Below are 14,690 nucleotides of genomic sequence, written 5' to 3'. Positions count from 1 at the left end.
AAACAGAAAGACACGTGTATGCTTTAAAACACTTTATTCTCTAACAGACCACAATGATACGTGTATGATTTACCAAGCTTCATTCCCTTACAGCCCACAATGACACGTGTATGCTTTACCAAGCTTCATTCCCTTACAGCCCACAATGACACGTGTATGCTTTACCAAGCTCCATTCCCTTACAGACCACAATGACACGTGTGTGCTTTACGATGCTCGATTCCCTAACCGGCAACAATTGCACGTGTTTGCTCCATCACAATTTATTCCATAACATACACAACAATGGCACGTGTATGCTTTACCACACTTTATTCTCTGACAGACAACAATGACAGGTGTATGCTTTACCACACTTTATTCTCTAACAGACAGCAATGGCACGTGTATGCTTACCACACTTTATTCTCTAACAGACAGCAATGACAGGTGTATGCTTTACCATACTTTATCCTCTAACAGACAGCGATAACACGTGTATGCTTAACCACACTTTATTCTCTTACAGACAGCGATAACACGAGCATGCTTTACCAAGATTCATTTAATAATAGTCAACAATTGCACATGAATGCTTTAACAAGATTTATTCCCAAACAATTACAGGCAACTATTGTAAGTGTATTCTTAATCGCGCATTATTTCCGAACAGGCAATATTTACACGTATTATCACCTTTATTCCCTTGGTTATTTCTATGAACTATTTCACGTGCATGTCTTTAGCACGTTTGAATCCCTAACTGGCAACAAGCTATATATCTGTCTGATCATTTAACAGGCAACAATTTCACGTGAATACTTTAAAATACTCTCTAACAGACAACAAAAGCACGTGTATACTTTAATGCTTAATTCCCTAACAGGCAACAATTGTACATTCTTTACACCTTTCACAATCTTACGTCGCAACAGAATTTGAAGTTTTGTCGATATTAACAAGATGTTGTCATGTACAAACTACCGTGTGTTGAAACTGTTCCCATACCAAATATGAGATAATTAGAAATCCAATATTTGTACTGGTTCTTCATATTTGAAGCACAGTATTTCTGTAAACAAGTTAAAATGCGAATTACGTGGTTACTGAACGCGTTTTTTACAGAATGTTCTACAATCTTATGACGTTACAGGATAATAGAAGTGTTTTGATAGACAAATGGTTTCCATTTAAAAGTTTTAATTGAAGGGCTGATGACGTGTTGATTTAGTAACATACTTTAGAGGCTGACATGAAAATAAGAAATAACACACAAAAGAAACAATAAAAAAATCAACATCCACTGTTGATCCAAAACCACAATAATTTTAGTTTGCTTGAACTGCTTGTATGAATATCCATAATAGAAAATATATAGCTAACGATTTTGACGTACCGCCATTCTCTTCTTAATCGGAAACACAAACTGTTCTCCGAAATTGGAAATACAAATTGTTTTTCAAATGACAGGAGCCCGTCTGCCAAAACTCCGATGAAACCAATTGGCAGATCGAGGAACGCACGAACGCTTATGGGTTATCCCGAGTGTTAAGCTAAACCTCCCCGCGCCATTCCAGCAAGGCAGCCATATACGGTGATATAGGTTGGCTATGGTGCGGAATTACCGGGAAAAATAGTGAGAGCGAGAGAGCAAAGCACGCGTGTGCGGTGCTCTGTCATTTAACTTGATAAAACATAGCAATTGGCAAAGCTAGTGTGGGCTATAAGATTGCCTTGATGCGATTGTAAATAATATTATTGATGATGTCCGACATTGAACAAATAACGGCAATGATATCAACAGTTGGCGAATGACAGTGCAAGTTTGTGTTAAGTCGCGTAGCAGTGGGATTTTACATTATTACAGAAATGGATGCGGTATAAAATTAGACAGGCTTGGATGTTATTGTACTGTTTTAATGTGATGAAATTTTGTTTGTTGTATTCATGGAAACGTTTTTAATTATCATTACATTTCTGAATCAAGTGTTTGATATTGGATTGAGTTCAGTAATGACAATGATATAAATCTATGATTATCAGGATAAGTTTCATTGTAACTACAAATTAAAGCGGATTTAATTAATTTCTCCGTATTCGTGTGACATTTTTTCCTATAAAATGTGCCTGAAGTTTCAATTTCGAAAAACACATAAAAGCTGATGTATGGCCCTGTATTTGCATGACGTGCGATCGCTTTTATGTATTAATGAATGATGTGTTTTGGAGTGAAGGAACCCGGGTAGCTGGGAGGATGCAGCATGTCAGGTAGTCTTATAGCCAATCGGCTGGCCGAACCTGGTCTAGCAGTCAAATACACACCGTGTGCAACTCGCGACACAGAGGCTGGTTCAATTGATGGATACAAACATTGTGCTGATAAGGAGGATCACACAGATGATGAACTTGAAGAAATCTCCATTATAGATGAGCGACAAGATGGGGATGTGAGTAACAGTCATACGGAAGACGATATTAGTGACCATGGCCCTGACCATGAGTACGGATGCCATGACAATCCGGACCTTCAACGTGAGAAAAGCGACGCAGATGGCGTCAACGGTCCTAAAGCGCTTCCAGGTTCCGTCCTGAGCATAGCGTCATCGCCGAACGACAAAACTAAGTTGATTGGTGAACGGTTAAGTTCGCGTACGACTCTTTCGTCACCGATCAATTCGAGTAGGACAATTGACCCGAAGTCCTGTAGATCCCGCACGACGTCCAGAACGAGTATATTTGAACTTGTTCGGGTACGAACCTCCAGAAAACCCTCAAGGGATGACCACTTTAACCTTATGAAAAAGGGTCGTTCCAATGAGACTGTTGCATCAAAGGAGGTCAGGAAACAGAGACGGAAGGACATTGCCACCCGCTTTGGTAAGAAAAGTATTCGTTCGGACAACAGGTTTGAAAATAGCACGACCCTTTCGGAACACGAAGGTTGCAATTGGACGTTTGTGTTTGATCCATCGGGTCGGCTCAGTTACTGGTGGTCTTCCGTTGTAAGCATAGCATTCATCTATAACTTTTGGGTCATTGTGTACCGATTTGCGTTTCAAGAGATTAGTCCCGAAAACATATCGATCTGGTTCACTTTAGATTACTTGGCTGATTTTATCTACATCTTAGACATTGCTTTTCATTTTCGCACCGGTTACCTCGAAGATGGTGTGTTACAAACGGACGCCACAAAGCTTCGTTTACATTATATGAACACCACAAACTTTTATATAGATTGTTTATGTCTGTTGCCTCTAGATTTCTTGTATTTGTCCATAGGATTTTGCTCAATTCTTCGTTGTTTTCGACTAGTTAAAGTCTACCGATTTTGGATGTTTCTCGACCGGACAGAACGTCATACTAACTACCCTAACGTCATACGAACCACGACTCTACTACACTATCTGCTAGCGTTATTTCATTGGAACGCTTGTGCATATTACATCGTAGCAAATCGGCTAGGCCTCAACTCAACAACCTTTGAATTCCCAAAAGACAATGGTGACGTAATGAGACAGTACCTGCACGCTCTATACTGGAGCACGTTGACGCTGACGACGGTTGGCAACCTGCCAAGACCCCGCTCAAAAGCGGATTATGTGTTCATAATAGTTGAAATGGTGTTCGGATTACTGCTATTTGCCAGTGTTCTTGGTCATATATCTAACATCGTGTCCTGCATCAGCGCAGCCAGGAAGGATTTCCAAGGTATGTACTGGTTTTTGTTTTTGCAAATATAGTTAACATGTCTTCTGTCATCGCAATATATAATTTTCACCTTATCAGTTCTTATTAAAGGATATATTTTATGGCGTCATTCTCAAATTGCGAGCATGATTTAAGTTATATGCATATACTTCTGTTTTATTTGAAGGTCAATTAATGATAGAATGGTAACAAGAGGATCAATCCCAGTAAGAAAGCTTTTGTATACAGGAACAAGGCGAAAGCCATACGGCCATACCAAATAATTTCTATTTTTAGTATTTGAACATATAACAACCCAACACACTTTATAAGATCAACGACCGAATGTTTTTAATTAACTTTTACTTTTATTCCGACAACAGAACGTAACAGCCTACTTTTTACAGGTATAATTGGCATTTGATTTCAGAATATGATGCATTTTTTGTAATTTCCTTGATCAGTACACTTAACTTCAAGTTTTATTAGAACACATTAACCAGTGGAACTCCATCTGACAATTTAGAATGGACTTAGGGGCCTTTGGTGTCCATGTTATACACAGGATATCAGAATGGACTAAGGGGGCTCTGGTGTCCATGTTATACGCAGGATGTCAGAATGGACTAAGGGGGCTCTGGTGTCCATGTTATACGCAGGATGTCAGAATGGACTAAGGGGGCTCTGGTGTCCATGTTATACGCAGGATGTCAGAATGGACTAAGGGGGCTCTGGTGTCCATGTTATACGCAGGATGTCAGAATGGACTATGGGGCCTTTGGTGTCCATGTAATACACAGGATGTCACGCATTTAGTATTCGTTTTTTTCCGGGTGTTCGGTTTTATAGGATAGCTAGATCAGTTTTCGCGTTAAGGGTTACGCTAAAACTATTCGGTATGGCCGAACGTACACAGAACGAGAGTCACACACAATGTTCCAACAGCACAGACAGACCACTCATCGTAAACAGATCTTAATCAATGAATGTTCGTGTCATTTTCTTGGAACGGTTTACTGCAATGTGTTCACTGGGGGTTTAAACTTGCTGATATGTTAAACATGGGATTGATGAATACTATAATGAAAACTAAAGGGAGGAGCCGAGTAGCTGAACAGTTAACCATTAACCATTGTATTTAAGGGCACAAGATCGAATCCAAACATACATGACACTTAACGTACAAAACAACACAGACAACCAACAAACAAGTAATGAGAAACAAATGTTAGTGCCATACTGTCAATGCCCCCAACCACTTATTTAAGCGGTAATTCATTACTAAGACTCACAAAGTCATACTTAATGACACAGCAAGACCGGAACAGTGTTGTATATGTCCATGATTTATTAAAAACCACAATATATCATAACACTAAATCTCTTTTTAATGAGCAAAAAGAATAACCTCAATTATGTATTTCCTGTTCTATCTAGCATCACAGGGCATTGAACTAAGGTGATTAGCTCACAAGTCAAAGATATTAAATATAACCTACTTTCATATTGAAAATATAATATCGTTCTCACACAACGCATGTACTTATAGAATGAAATTATAAAAAAAACGACACGAGTGTTTAAAAGTCTCCCCAGAGCGTTCTGTTCCCATAAAACAGACATTTCTTAGAATTCATAAATCGATCGAGACAAAATATCCTGACAGAAATTACTATTGCTACATTCCTTTGGCACTAAGACAACAACTTGACCATTATGGCATGAACTCTACAAGACTGTTTGCTATTGGCATCTCGTTAAATATGTCGCTGCAGCAGTTGGGAAATGAGGACGATTTGGTTTTGTTTTCTTAAACGTACTATTGATGCACGCTTCGATTTTTTTGAAGTGGCACTCGTATTTAAAATTAGTGTATTCACAATGAATAATAATAATAATGCATTTTTGTATAACAAAAAAAATAATAAGTGATAAACCTATAACTTCTTACAAATAATATATTTATGGAAAATATTAATTAAGTACTGAAAACAAGATTGTAACCTTGTATTTAAAACCTAAAAACGCAAAAATGACTGGTGGGTCCTAAAAGATTTACATTATCAACTTTTGTCTCAATTCAGCTGAATATTGATGAGGATTGTCTACTTTTGTTTGTTAACATGCATGTGTTTGATGGGAATATTGTTCTTATTACCCCATTAACAGTTCGTTTACAAAATAACCGAAATACGTAGGATGATAATCATATTTATATGGCACTGCATTCACTGATTTCTCAAATAAGCCTTCATAATCGTGATAACGGTAAAGTAACGAGTCATACCATAATTTTATAACAAGTTTCGCCCTTTTGCTCTAGGTCGAAAGTGTCATCGGCCTTTTTATATCCAGCTCCTTAAAAAAGCTGGAGCCATTGTTTCGCATTCGTGAATATGTAACGAGGTTAATCATTTAGATTTGTTCTGTCTGTTAATATGTTTAATCAACTTTATTGAATATTTACTAAATAATTTTAAATGGTCATTTAAAATTATACCTTCCAAAGATATAGGCATTTAAGCCTGATTTTTAGTTAAGCTTATTTCATATCAATGGATTTCGTTCATCGATATATCAGCGTTATAAAACCTGATCCAGTATAATACCTTTCAGTTTAAGGTTCAAAGAGGAGTTTTCTAACTCGTTGACCTTGGCAATGAAGAAAGCGTCGTACAATATACTACCTCGCTAGGAGTAAGTGCTTTCTAATTTTCATCTTTCAAAGGATTCTTGCTGCAGAAAACATCTTACCATCTTTTGACTTTGTCTAAAACATTAGGCACGTGATGCCTTCTACCACCAACCAGAAACAGTTTGACATTCGTTCTACAGGCTTTATAAACAGAAAATAAAGTTAAGGAAAGCGTATTGTGTTCTCTTTTGCAGTCATATTTTCATAAAGTTGGTTTTTAATGGGCGTATTTCAGGAAGTTATATTTTATGAAATACCTCTCATATAAATAGGCCGCGAACATACATCTCGAAGGCGTGTGACAATAATGCACTAGTATATCCAAATTATTTAGAGACTTTTGATTTTGAAACAGGATCGATAGTGCCAAATGGGACTTCAAAAGTACAAAACGCAAAACTTCTTAAAATAGAAACAACCATTAAGGAAAAATACACTGCGATGTTAAGTTTTGTTGAAGTGTTGCAACAGTGGACCCCACTAATGAATGTGATTTGCCCAAAATTCAGAAACACTCGAGTGCAAACTTGCTGATTTACGGCTGGTTGTTCAATCATTTGGGTACGTTTAAGTAAGTAGTCCTGTACTTGAAGCACTTCTGCCTTTGGATAGAACAGAAAAGAACATACATTTACCAGAAGGTCGAAGACCTTTCTCTTATCTCAGTCCCATTTTCTTAAAACAATTAATTTGTGTGATGCTTCCATTTTTTAAGAATTATTTAAGAATTATTTTCATGATAATCACGACAAACGTTTTTTGAAGTAAATTTTAGATTAAGCAAGAAATAAGGCAAATGAAATATGCTCTTAAGTAGATCCTGTTGAGATGAATACATGTGTGACGCAAGCAAACGATTCTATCTCGAAATTGAAATAAAATAAACAAAAAATACAAAGGAAACTAAAGGGACATGCCAAGTATCCACACCTATAAAAACATATTTAGAGGCACACTTCTAAATGCATTGAAATAAACAGGATTGTCCTTTGTAATTAAACTTGTTTAATGTTTCCCATCCTCAGATTTCCTTAGATTTCTCCCCACATTCCTCAACAAAAGCCAACCCATGTTTGCTTTGAATTGGTCCATAAAATATTGAAACCTATTTAGAGGTTCATTGTTAAATGCATTATCTTTTATTATTAATGAATGTTTGGGTAACCGCCATCAAACGGTCATCCAAACAGAAATTTACTTGGGTATTAAACTTATTCTTTGTCACCCAGCCTCAGATTTCTCTAAACATTTCTCAACAAATCCCACCAATGTTTGTAGTCCCTTGAGGAGCTAAATGAAATTATATGTTCACTGTTGAAAGTTGATTTTTTTAATTCAATGTATTATTATGCAGGAGTATTTTAACTTTAATGATCAAAACAAATACAACCATATGATTTGTGTACAGTTAAGACACCAGCCTTTATAATGGCGTTTTCAAAAGATAGCTACATGGCTATAACATCCCCAGTTAAAAAGCGCCAAGATATCGCTAATATTGTTTTATATGTACACAAATCATAAGATGTTGCCAATATCTATCAAGTGTTCAGCTATATTGTGCCCCTTTAAGTTCTAGCTAGACTAAGTGTATTAAAGCTTCACTCAAAATAACAACATAAATAACGACGAGGGCTAAAGCTATAAATTAAATGTGATTTCAGACTTTCCCTTTTTCTACGGCTGTCTCTTTAGATATCATCAGATTATGCTTGAATCTTCAATTGTGAGACGAAGCTGTCATTTCGTCTCAAGCAGCCAGAGCCATGGCGATCAATACTGGCAAGACATTGCATTGTCCTGTTGCTTATGATAATCTACGAGTATGTTTACAGACGTAACTCGAGGCAGACAAAATCAAATTGGTTGATGTTATGGCGTCACACGAGAGATTTCGAAAGACAATGTGAACCAAATTTTGTACAGATACATGTTGCAGTTGATAATTTCAAGGTTGCTGGCGAAATTTCACTTAAACACTGTGCGTGTGGATTGCTGACACTCGCATTAATCCATTTCCTCGTACTTCCGTACCTATCGGAACACGTCGGCCATTATCCAGCAAATATGACCTCGGAAAATAATACGAGTCTTTTAAATAGTCCATAATGGCGGCGCCCATATTGAAAACGTGTTTTAAGTGTCTTCAACCGTCAAGGGACATATTAAATGTTTTAGGGGGGAGAAAAAGCGATATTATACCAATCCTTACGTTATTTTCAAGTTTTAAGTTAATTTCAAGTTTCTCTAAAGCGTAATTGAGATTCAAATAAAAAAGCATACATTTCCGAATATTGTTTTCGTTATCAAACGGGATTTCTTAGCGTAATGATAAATGAGATAATCACCAGCGGCCTCATCACATTTTCTTTAATCTTGAAGCCTTTATACGAGGTTTATCCCGCAGCTTGACGGAGATGGCCGAGTTGCTACGATTGTGTACGTACATGCTATTTTAAATTTCTCAAAATACACATACATTGATAACGCTGTGCAAAAAAGTACCTGACTTCGTGTCTTTAAACAGGGCAAATAACTGATTACTGGGCTTATCATGTTATTGGCAATTATTCATATTTAATTATACTTCTAAATTTGTTTTAAAATCTATTAAGATTTAATAACGTTTCTCCTGTGTATTTTAGATAATCGAAACGTGACTTTTCCCGGTTTCTAATGTCGATGACCTTAAAGTCAAATGACAATAAAACTAGAATCAATATGACATCAACTTGAACATGTTTTACTTGTTTTCACTCCTTAGACTTATTGTCTACTAATAATTTGGATTAGTTTACACCTCTTATTGTTACATTACATTCAACATAAATATAGATTTTTGGGTTTAAAATGTTTTCTTTGCGCTCGAAACAATTAGTGAAATTAAAGGAAAAAACGTAAGAAATGCATTCTCTTATTTGTGTTTTTGTTTACACTGATCTGTCTATGCTTTCAAGATATAATGAATGCATTAAGTGTTTATATAGTGGTAAATGCAATAAAGAAAGATGTGGGTGGATTTATGGCCAAGCGACTCACTATGCTCAGTAATGGCTGTTATTAACCGAGAACTGCACCCAAATTGTTTAACACTGTTCCATCCTCCAAGTAGGATGAATAAATGTGCATTGACTTCAGACACATTAGTTTCATATTTTTTTATTTGGATTGGATATCGAATTTTGTGGTGATGTTGCAACTGGGAGGAAACATGGATTTTGGGTGAGAAGACCACACAAATCAGTCTTTCTATAGATTAATATAGACCATAATGACATCCAGATAACAAAAAATACAAAATTATCCATCGTACATATTTCAGTCTGTGCGATATACAGGTGCCAAAGACTGGAAAAATATCGAAAATGTATATCGGACTGAAGCATTAAAATGCTACACGTCTGGCCTAGTAACTTTATGCATGATGTAATTTTACATATTAGGAAGAAGAAAACAAATGACACCAAACGGGTATAAGTTCACAAGGCTTCAACAATTAACACTACAGCTATGCCGCTTTCAGAAAACTAGCTTATTGGTGGGTCATATTTCTTAATATTACTTCTGGCGAATCCACAAGATTAATCGTCATATTTGCTCTGTGATTTTCAGGTGTTGTATGTCTTCCATAATGAGCGTAAATGTAACCAGGTACGGAGAGGCAACAGTTGTTAAAAGAAATATCAGAACCATTGTTTTGCTGAAATAATAACGAACTCGTATTAGTTAATGACTGGAGCGGACCATTAACTATAAATGGCACGCTTATCACATGCTATCCTATGAATTGGACGCATAGCAACAAATGTGATTTCAGAATGAAACCGAATACTTGATCCTGGCATAAGATAAAAGAGTATATAATGTAATTGATTGGATTTTCTGGTGATAAATGAAACGTTTTAATGATGTATAAACCGACTTCAGCACAATTGTTGTCCCATACCGGTGTCGGGTGACAGTAGTAATCAAACGGCGTCCTCATATAGAATTCGCATGAATGCCTGACATTTTGATTTAATATTACAAATGGTGATACCAGTGAGCGAGCCGAACAAAAATTAAGCTGGTTTTTTTTAAAGAGAGCTAGTTTTCTCGTTCAAAAGACTAATAAAGATAATACTAGTCCGTATAAAAATCAATATGAAATGATTATAAATGGCTTTGGACGATTTTGTTTTCCCATTTTCACCAGATCCTTTTTTGTTTCTTTGTCATATGATTAGATATGTACGAGATATGTATGTATGTATGTATGTATGTATGTATGTATGTGTGTGTGTGTGTGTGTGTGTGTGTGTGTGTGTGTGTTTGTGTGTGTGTTTGTGTGTGTGTGTGTGTGTGTGTGTCACTTGATTAGATATGTTCTCGTAAATCAGTTACATAAACGTACCATGTTACACTTGAGAAACCCTCATAAATTATGTTAACGCTGCTAATTAAATATGTTCGATACTTGAATCTTTGAATCCAGACTTAATTATCAAACCAACAATGCTTTGAAATCGACAGAAAAATCTCATACAAAGAACTATATGATATATTTTTGTAACGGCATCGGCATCACTCACTTTAAATAAGCTTGATCTATTACTATAGAAAATGTGGAAATACGAGAAGGTTTGCAGCATATTATATTTGATATTAACGAAGGATTTTTTCGCACAAACAGGACACATTTTTAGACATACACTTTAATGTTTAAAGCAAACTTTTAGTTAAGCGATCAGTTGGTGATGCGAGAAGAATTTAAACACCATTGAAATTGGTTGTGTTTTTGTCCACACAATGTGTTTTCTGAAATCAAATAAAACCCAAATTACCACATCGGTAGTAAAACCAGTTATCATTTCTCTGCTCATTGATTGGGATGGCACCAAATTGGTTTTTGAGAAACATTTGACGTTCTTCTTTGTTCGGACATTTCATGCACAATGCCCCTATAGAAATTTGGTGAAAGGCAGTCTAAATCACATTTTAACTACATATTACAATGGCTCAAGGTAATATGTCCTTCGGGAAATGCAATTGCCTTTCTTGCGAGAGGACTTATGCAAATACTACGATAAATCAATGCAGCTATATTAGAAGTAAATAACACATGCATAATCAGACTTTTGTTCTGAAACATTTGCATTTTCCACAGAACTCCATTGCCCGTCTTTGATGTATGATTGTATGTTTTTGTCAATAAATTATGACGAATTGAAGAGATAAAATGTCATGTACATGTAAAAAAGCTGTATTCATGTACACCGATAAAAACTGAGTACATAGGAATTGATTTTCTAATGACATTGTTATTTAACATTTAAGAGATTGAAAATGATTTACTAGGAGAAAATATATTTTTACACTTGATTCACAAAAAAATATCAATTTCAATGCAATATTATGTTTAGCTAATTTGTCATTTAATAATTGAAAAAAAAAACGTGTCACAAGATAAAGGCAGACAACATCTTTGTAGGCATCGCCACCAATTAACTTTTATGAACTACATTTATCTATGAAACTGCATACACTCAAAGGTCATCGTATTGCGGAGATAGACGAGGTGTTCCGATTGGTTCCGATCCGCTACTGATGGTAACTATTGATGAACGTTGATTTGACTCCGAACGACTTCATAATTCGCAGCTGTGAAACCAATGAATATATTTACAAGTTACAAGAAAACGATGGTGCTTGACGAAAATCATTGGCGGTGACCCTGTGACATTAAACGGGGTTTATAAACAACTTTCGACTACTGGACTTGGTTCTGTAGTTTTTCATTTAAATATTTATTAAAAAACACCTAACATTTTAGTTCTATCTATTATTATAACTCAAATATTTTGGACAGTGAAAAATAACTGTCCCATGGGCAGAATGGAATCCCTGATGTGTGTCTTATGACAAGGATAGGAATGATATTGAAATCGGTCACTTGTCATATGTTATCTTTGTGTGTTGCCATTGCAGTTCAAACTGAACTTCTCTTACAACGACATGTCGGTTGCTGCCTGACTGATACATGTTACATTTAGAAATTAAATTTATGACGGCACATTTTTCGTTCGAATACATACAGGGAGAGAAGGCTTGGCGTTACAATTATAATAATGGACACCTATGACACACGTATAGAAATGAACTCTGTGTTGTTGCCCTTTAATTTTCATTTGAACGATTAGCTGGCAGATGTTTTAAAACTCGCAACTGACCAAAGCAAAATTAATTCAAATAGTAAGCTCAAAGACCATGAACAGGCCCGATAGATTAACCCTGTGCACCGTGACCAAAGACTAAAAAACACAGGGTAATAATATAATAATAAATTAATAATTAAAACTGAAACAGTTTCATTCATGTTTAAACATATGAAATATATATTTGAATAAAACACTTTAAATCGGCGTCAGAAAAAGTAGAAAAAATGAAATATTAGCATTGCGAGAAATTCACTAGTTGGTTAGGGCAATCAAACTCATATTAGACTAAGAAAAAAACACTGGTTGATGAAAAGAGTCAGTCTCTTATTTAAAGGAAATTGCTCGTTGGTGTGTTCTGTGAACGTCACAATTTTCCATTTTGAAGAAAAACACTGGTCGCTGAGAGTGGTCGACGTCGAACTTGTCCAGATATATCGAGAAAATCACTGGTTTACGAGTGTTGTCAACCTTCCACTTGTCCAAACATTTATAGAATATCACTTGTTGGTGAGAGCTGTCAACCTTCCACTTGTCCAATCATTTAGAGAGAATCACTGGTTGGTGAGAGCTATCAACCACCCACTTGTCCAATCATTTAGAGAGAATCACTGGTTGGTGAGAGCTATCAATCACCCACTTGTCCAATCATTTAGAGAGAATCACTGGTTGGTGAGAGCTATCAACCACCCAATTGTCCAAGCATTTAGAGAGAATCACTGGTTGGTGAGAGCTATCAACCTCCCACTTGTCCAAGCATTTATAGAATATCACTGGTTGGTGAGAGCTATCAACCACCTACTTGTCCAAGCATTTAGAGAGAATCACTGGTTGGTGAGAGCTATCAACCACCCACTTGTTCAAGCATTTAGAGAGAATCACTGGTTGGTGAGAGCTATCAACCTCCCACTTGTCCAAGCATTTAGAGAGAATCACTGGTTGGTGAGAGCTATCAACCACCCACTTGTCCAAACATTTATAGAATATCACTGGTTGGTGAGAGCTATCAACCTCCCACTTGTCCAAGCATTTAGAGAGAATCACTGGTTGGTGAGAGCTATCAATGACCCACTTGTCCAAACATTTATAGAATATCACTGGTTGGTAGGAATTATCCAAATCACACTTGTAATATCATTTAGAGAGAATCACTGGTTGGTGAGAGCTATCAACCTCTCACTTGTCCAAGCATTTAGAGAGAATCACTTTTTGGTGAGAGCTATCAACCACCCACTTCTCCAAACATTTATTGAATATCACTGGTTGGTATGAACTATCAACCACCCACTTGTCCAAGGATTTAGAGAGAATCACTGGATGGTGAGAGCTATCAACCTCCCACTTGTCCTATCATTTAGAGAGAATCACTGGTTGGTGAGAGCTATCAACCATCCACTTGTCCAATCATTTAGAGAGAATCACTGGTTGGTGAGAGCTATCAACTACCCACTTGTCCAAGCTTTTTGAGAGAATCACTGGTTGGTGAGAGCTATCAACCACCCACTTGTTCAAGCATTTAGAGAGAATCACTGGTTGGTGAGAGCTATCAACCACCCACTTGTCCAAACATTTATAAAATAGCACTGGTTGGTGAGAGCTATCAACCTCCCACTTGTCCAAGTATTTAGAGAGAATCACTGGTTGGTGAGAGCTATCAACCACCCACTTGTCCTAACATTTATAGAATATCACTGGTTGGTGAGAGCTATCAACCTCCCACTTATCCAAGAATTTAGAGAGAATCACTGGTTGGTGAGAGCTATCAACCACCTACTTGTCCAAACATTTATAGAATAACACTGGTTGGTGAGAGCTATCAACCTCCCACTTGTCCAAACAATTTAGAAAGAATCACTGGTTGGTGAGAGCTATCAACCACCCATTTGTCCAAACATTTATAGAATATCACTGGTTGGTGAGAGCTATCAACCTCCCACTTGTCCAAGCATTTAAAGAGAATCACTGGTTGGTGAGAGCTATCAACCACCCACTTGTCCAAACATTTATAGAATATCACTGGTTGGTGAGAGCTATCAACCTCCCACTTGTCCAAGCATTTAGAGAGAATCACTGGTTGGTGAGAGCTATCAACCACCCACTTGTCCAAACATTTATAGAATATCACTGGTTGGTAG

General features: G+C 36.6%; 1 protein-coding gene across 1 annotated transcript in view; it reads left to right on the top strand.

Moving 5' to 3' along the window:
* The first annotated feature begins 1,717 nt into the window (after positions 1 to 1,717).
* The window catches only part of LOC128220263 (cyclic nucleotide-gated cation channel beta-3-like), a 92,129-nt gene continuing 79,156 nt past the window's right edge, over positions 1,718 to 14,690 (top strand). Inside the window, exon 1 of the mRNA XM_052928593.1 lies at positions 1,718 to 3,687. Within this exon, the coding sequence (XP_052784553.1) occupies positions 2,241 to 3,687 (1,447 nt within the window). The 5' untranslated portion in view covers positions 1,718 to 2,240. The remainder of the gene's footprint in view (positions 3,688 to 14,690) is intronic.

This window comes from Mya arenaria, chromosome 15, assembly GCF_026914265.1.
Source record: "Mya arenaria isolate MELC-2E11 chromosome 15, ASM2691426v1".
NCBI classification, from domain to species: domain Eukaryota; kingdom Metazoa; phylum Mollusca; class Bivalvia; order Myida; family Myidae; genus Mya; species Mya arenaria.
Note: the sequence above shows the minus strand (reverse complement) of the source record. Positions and strands in the feature narration are given on the sequence as shown.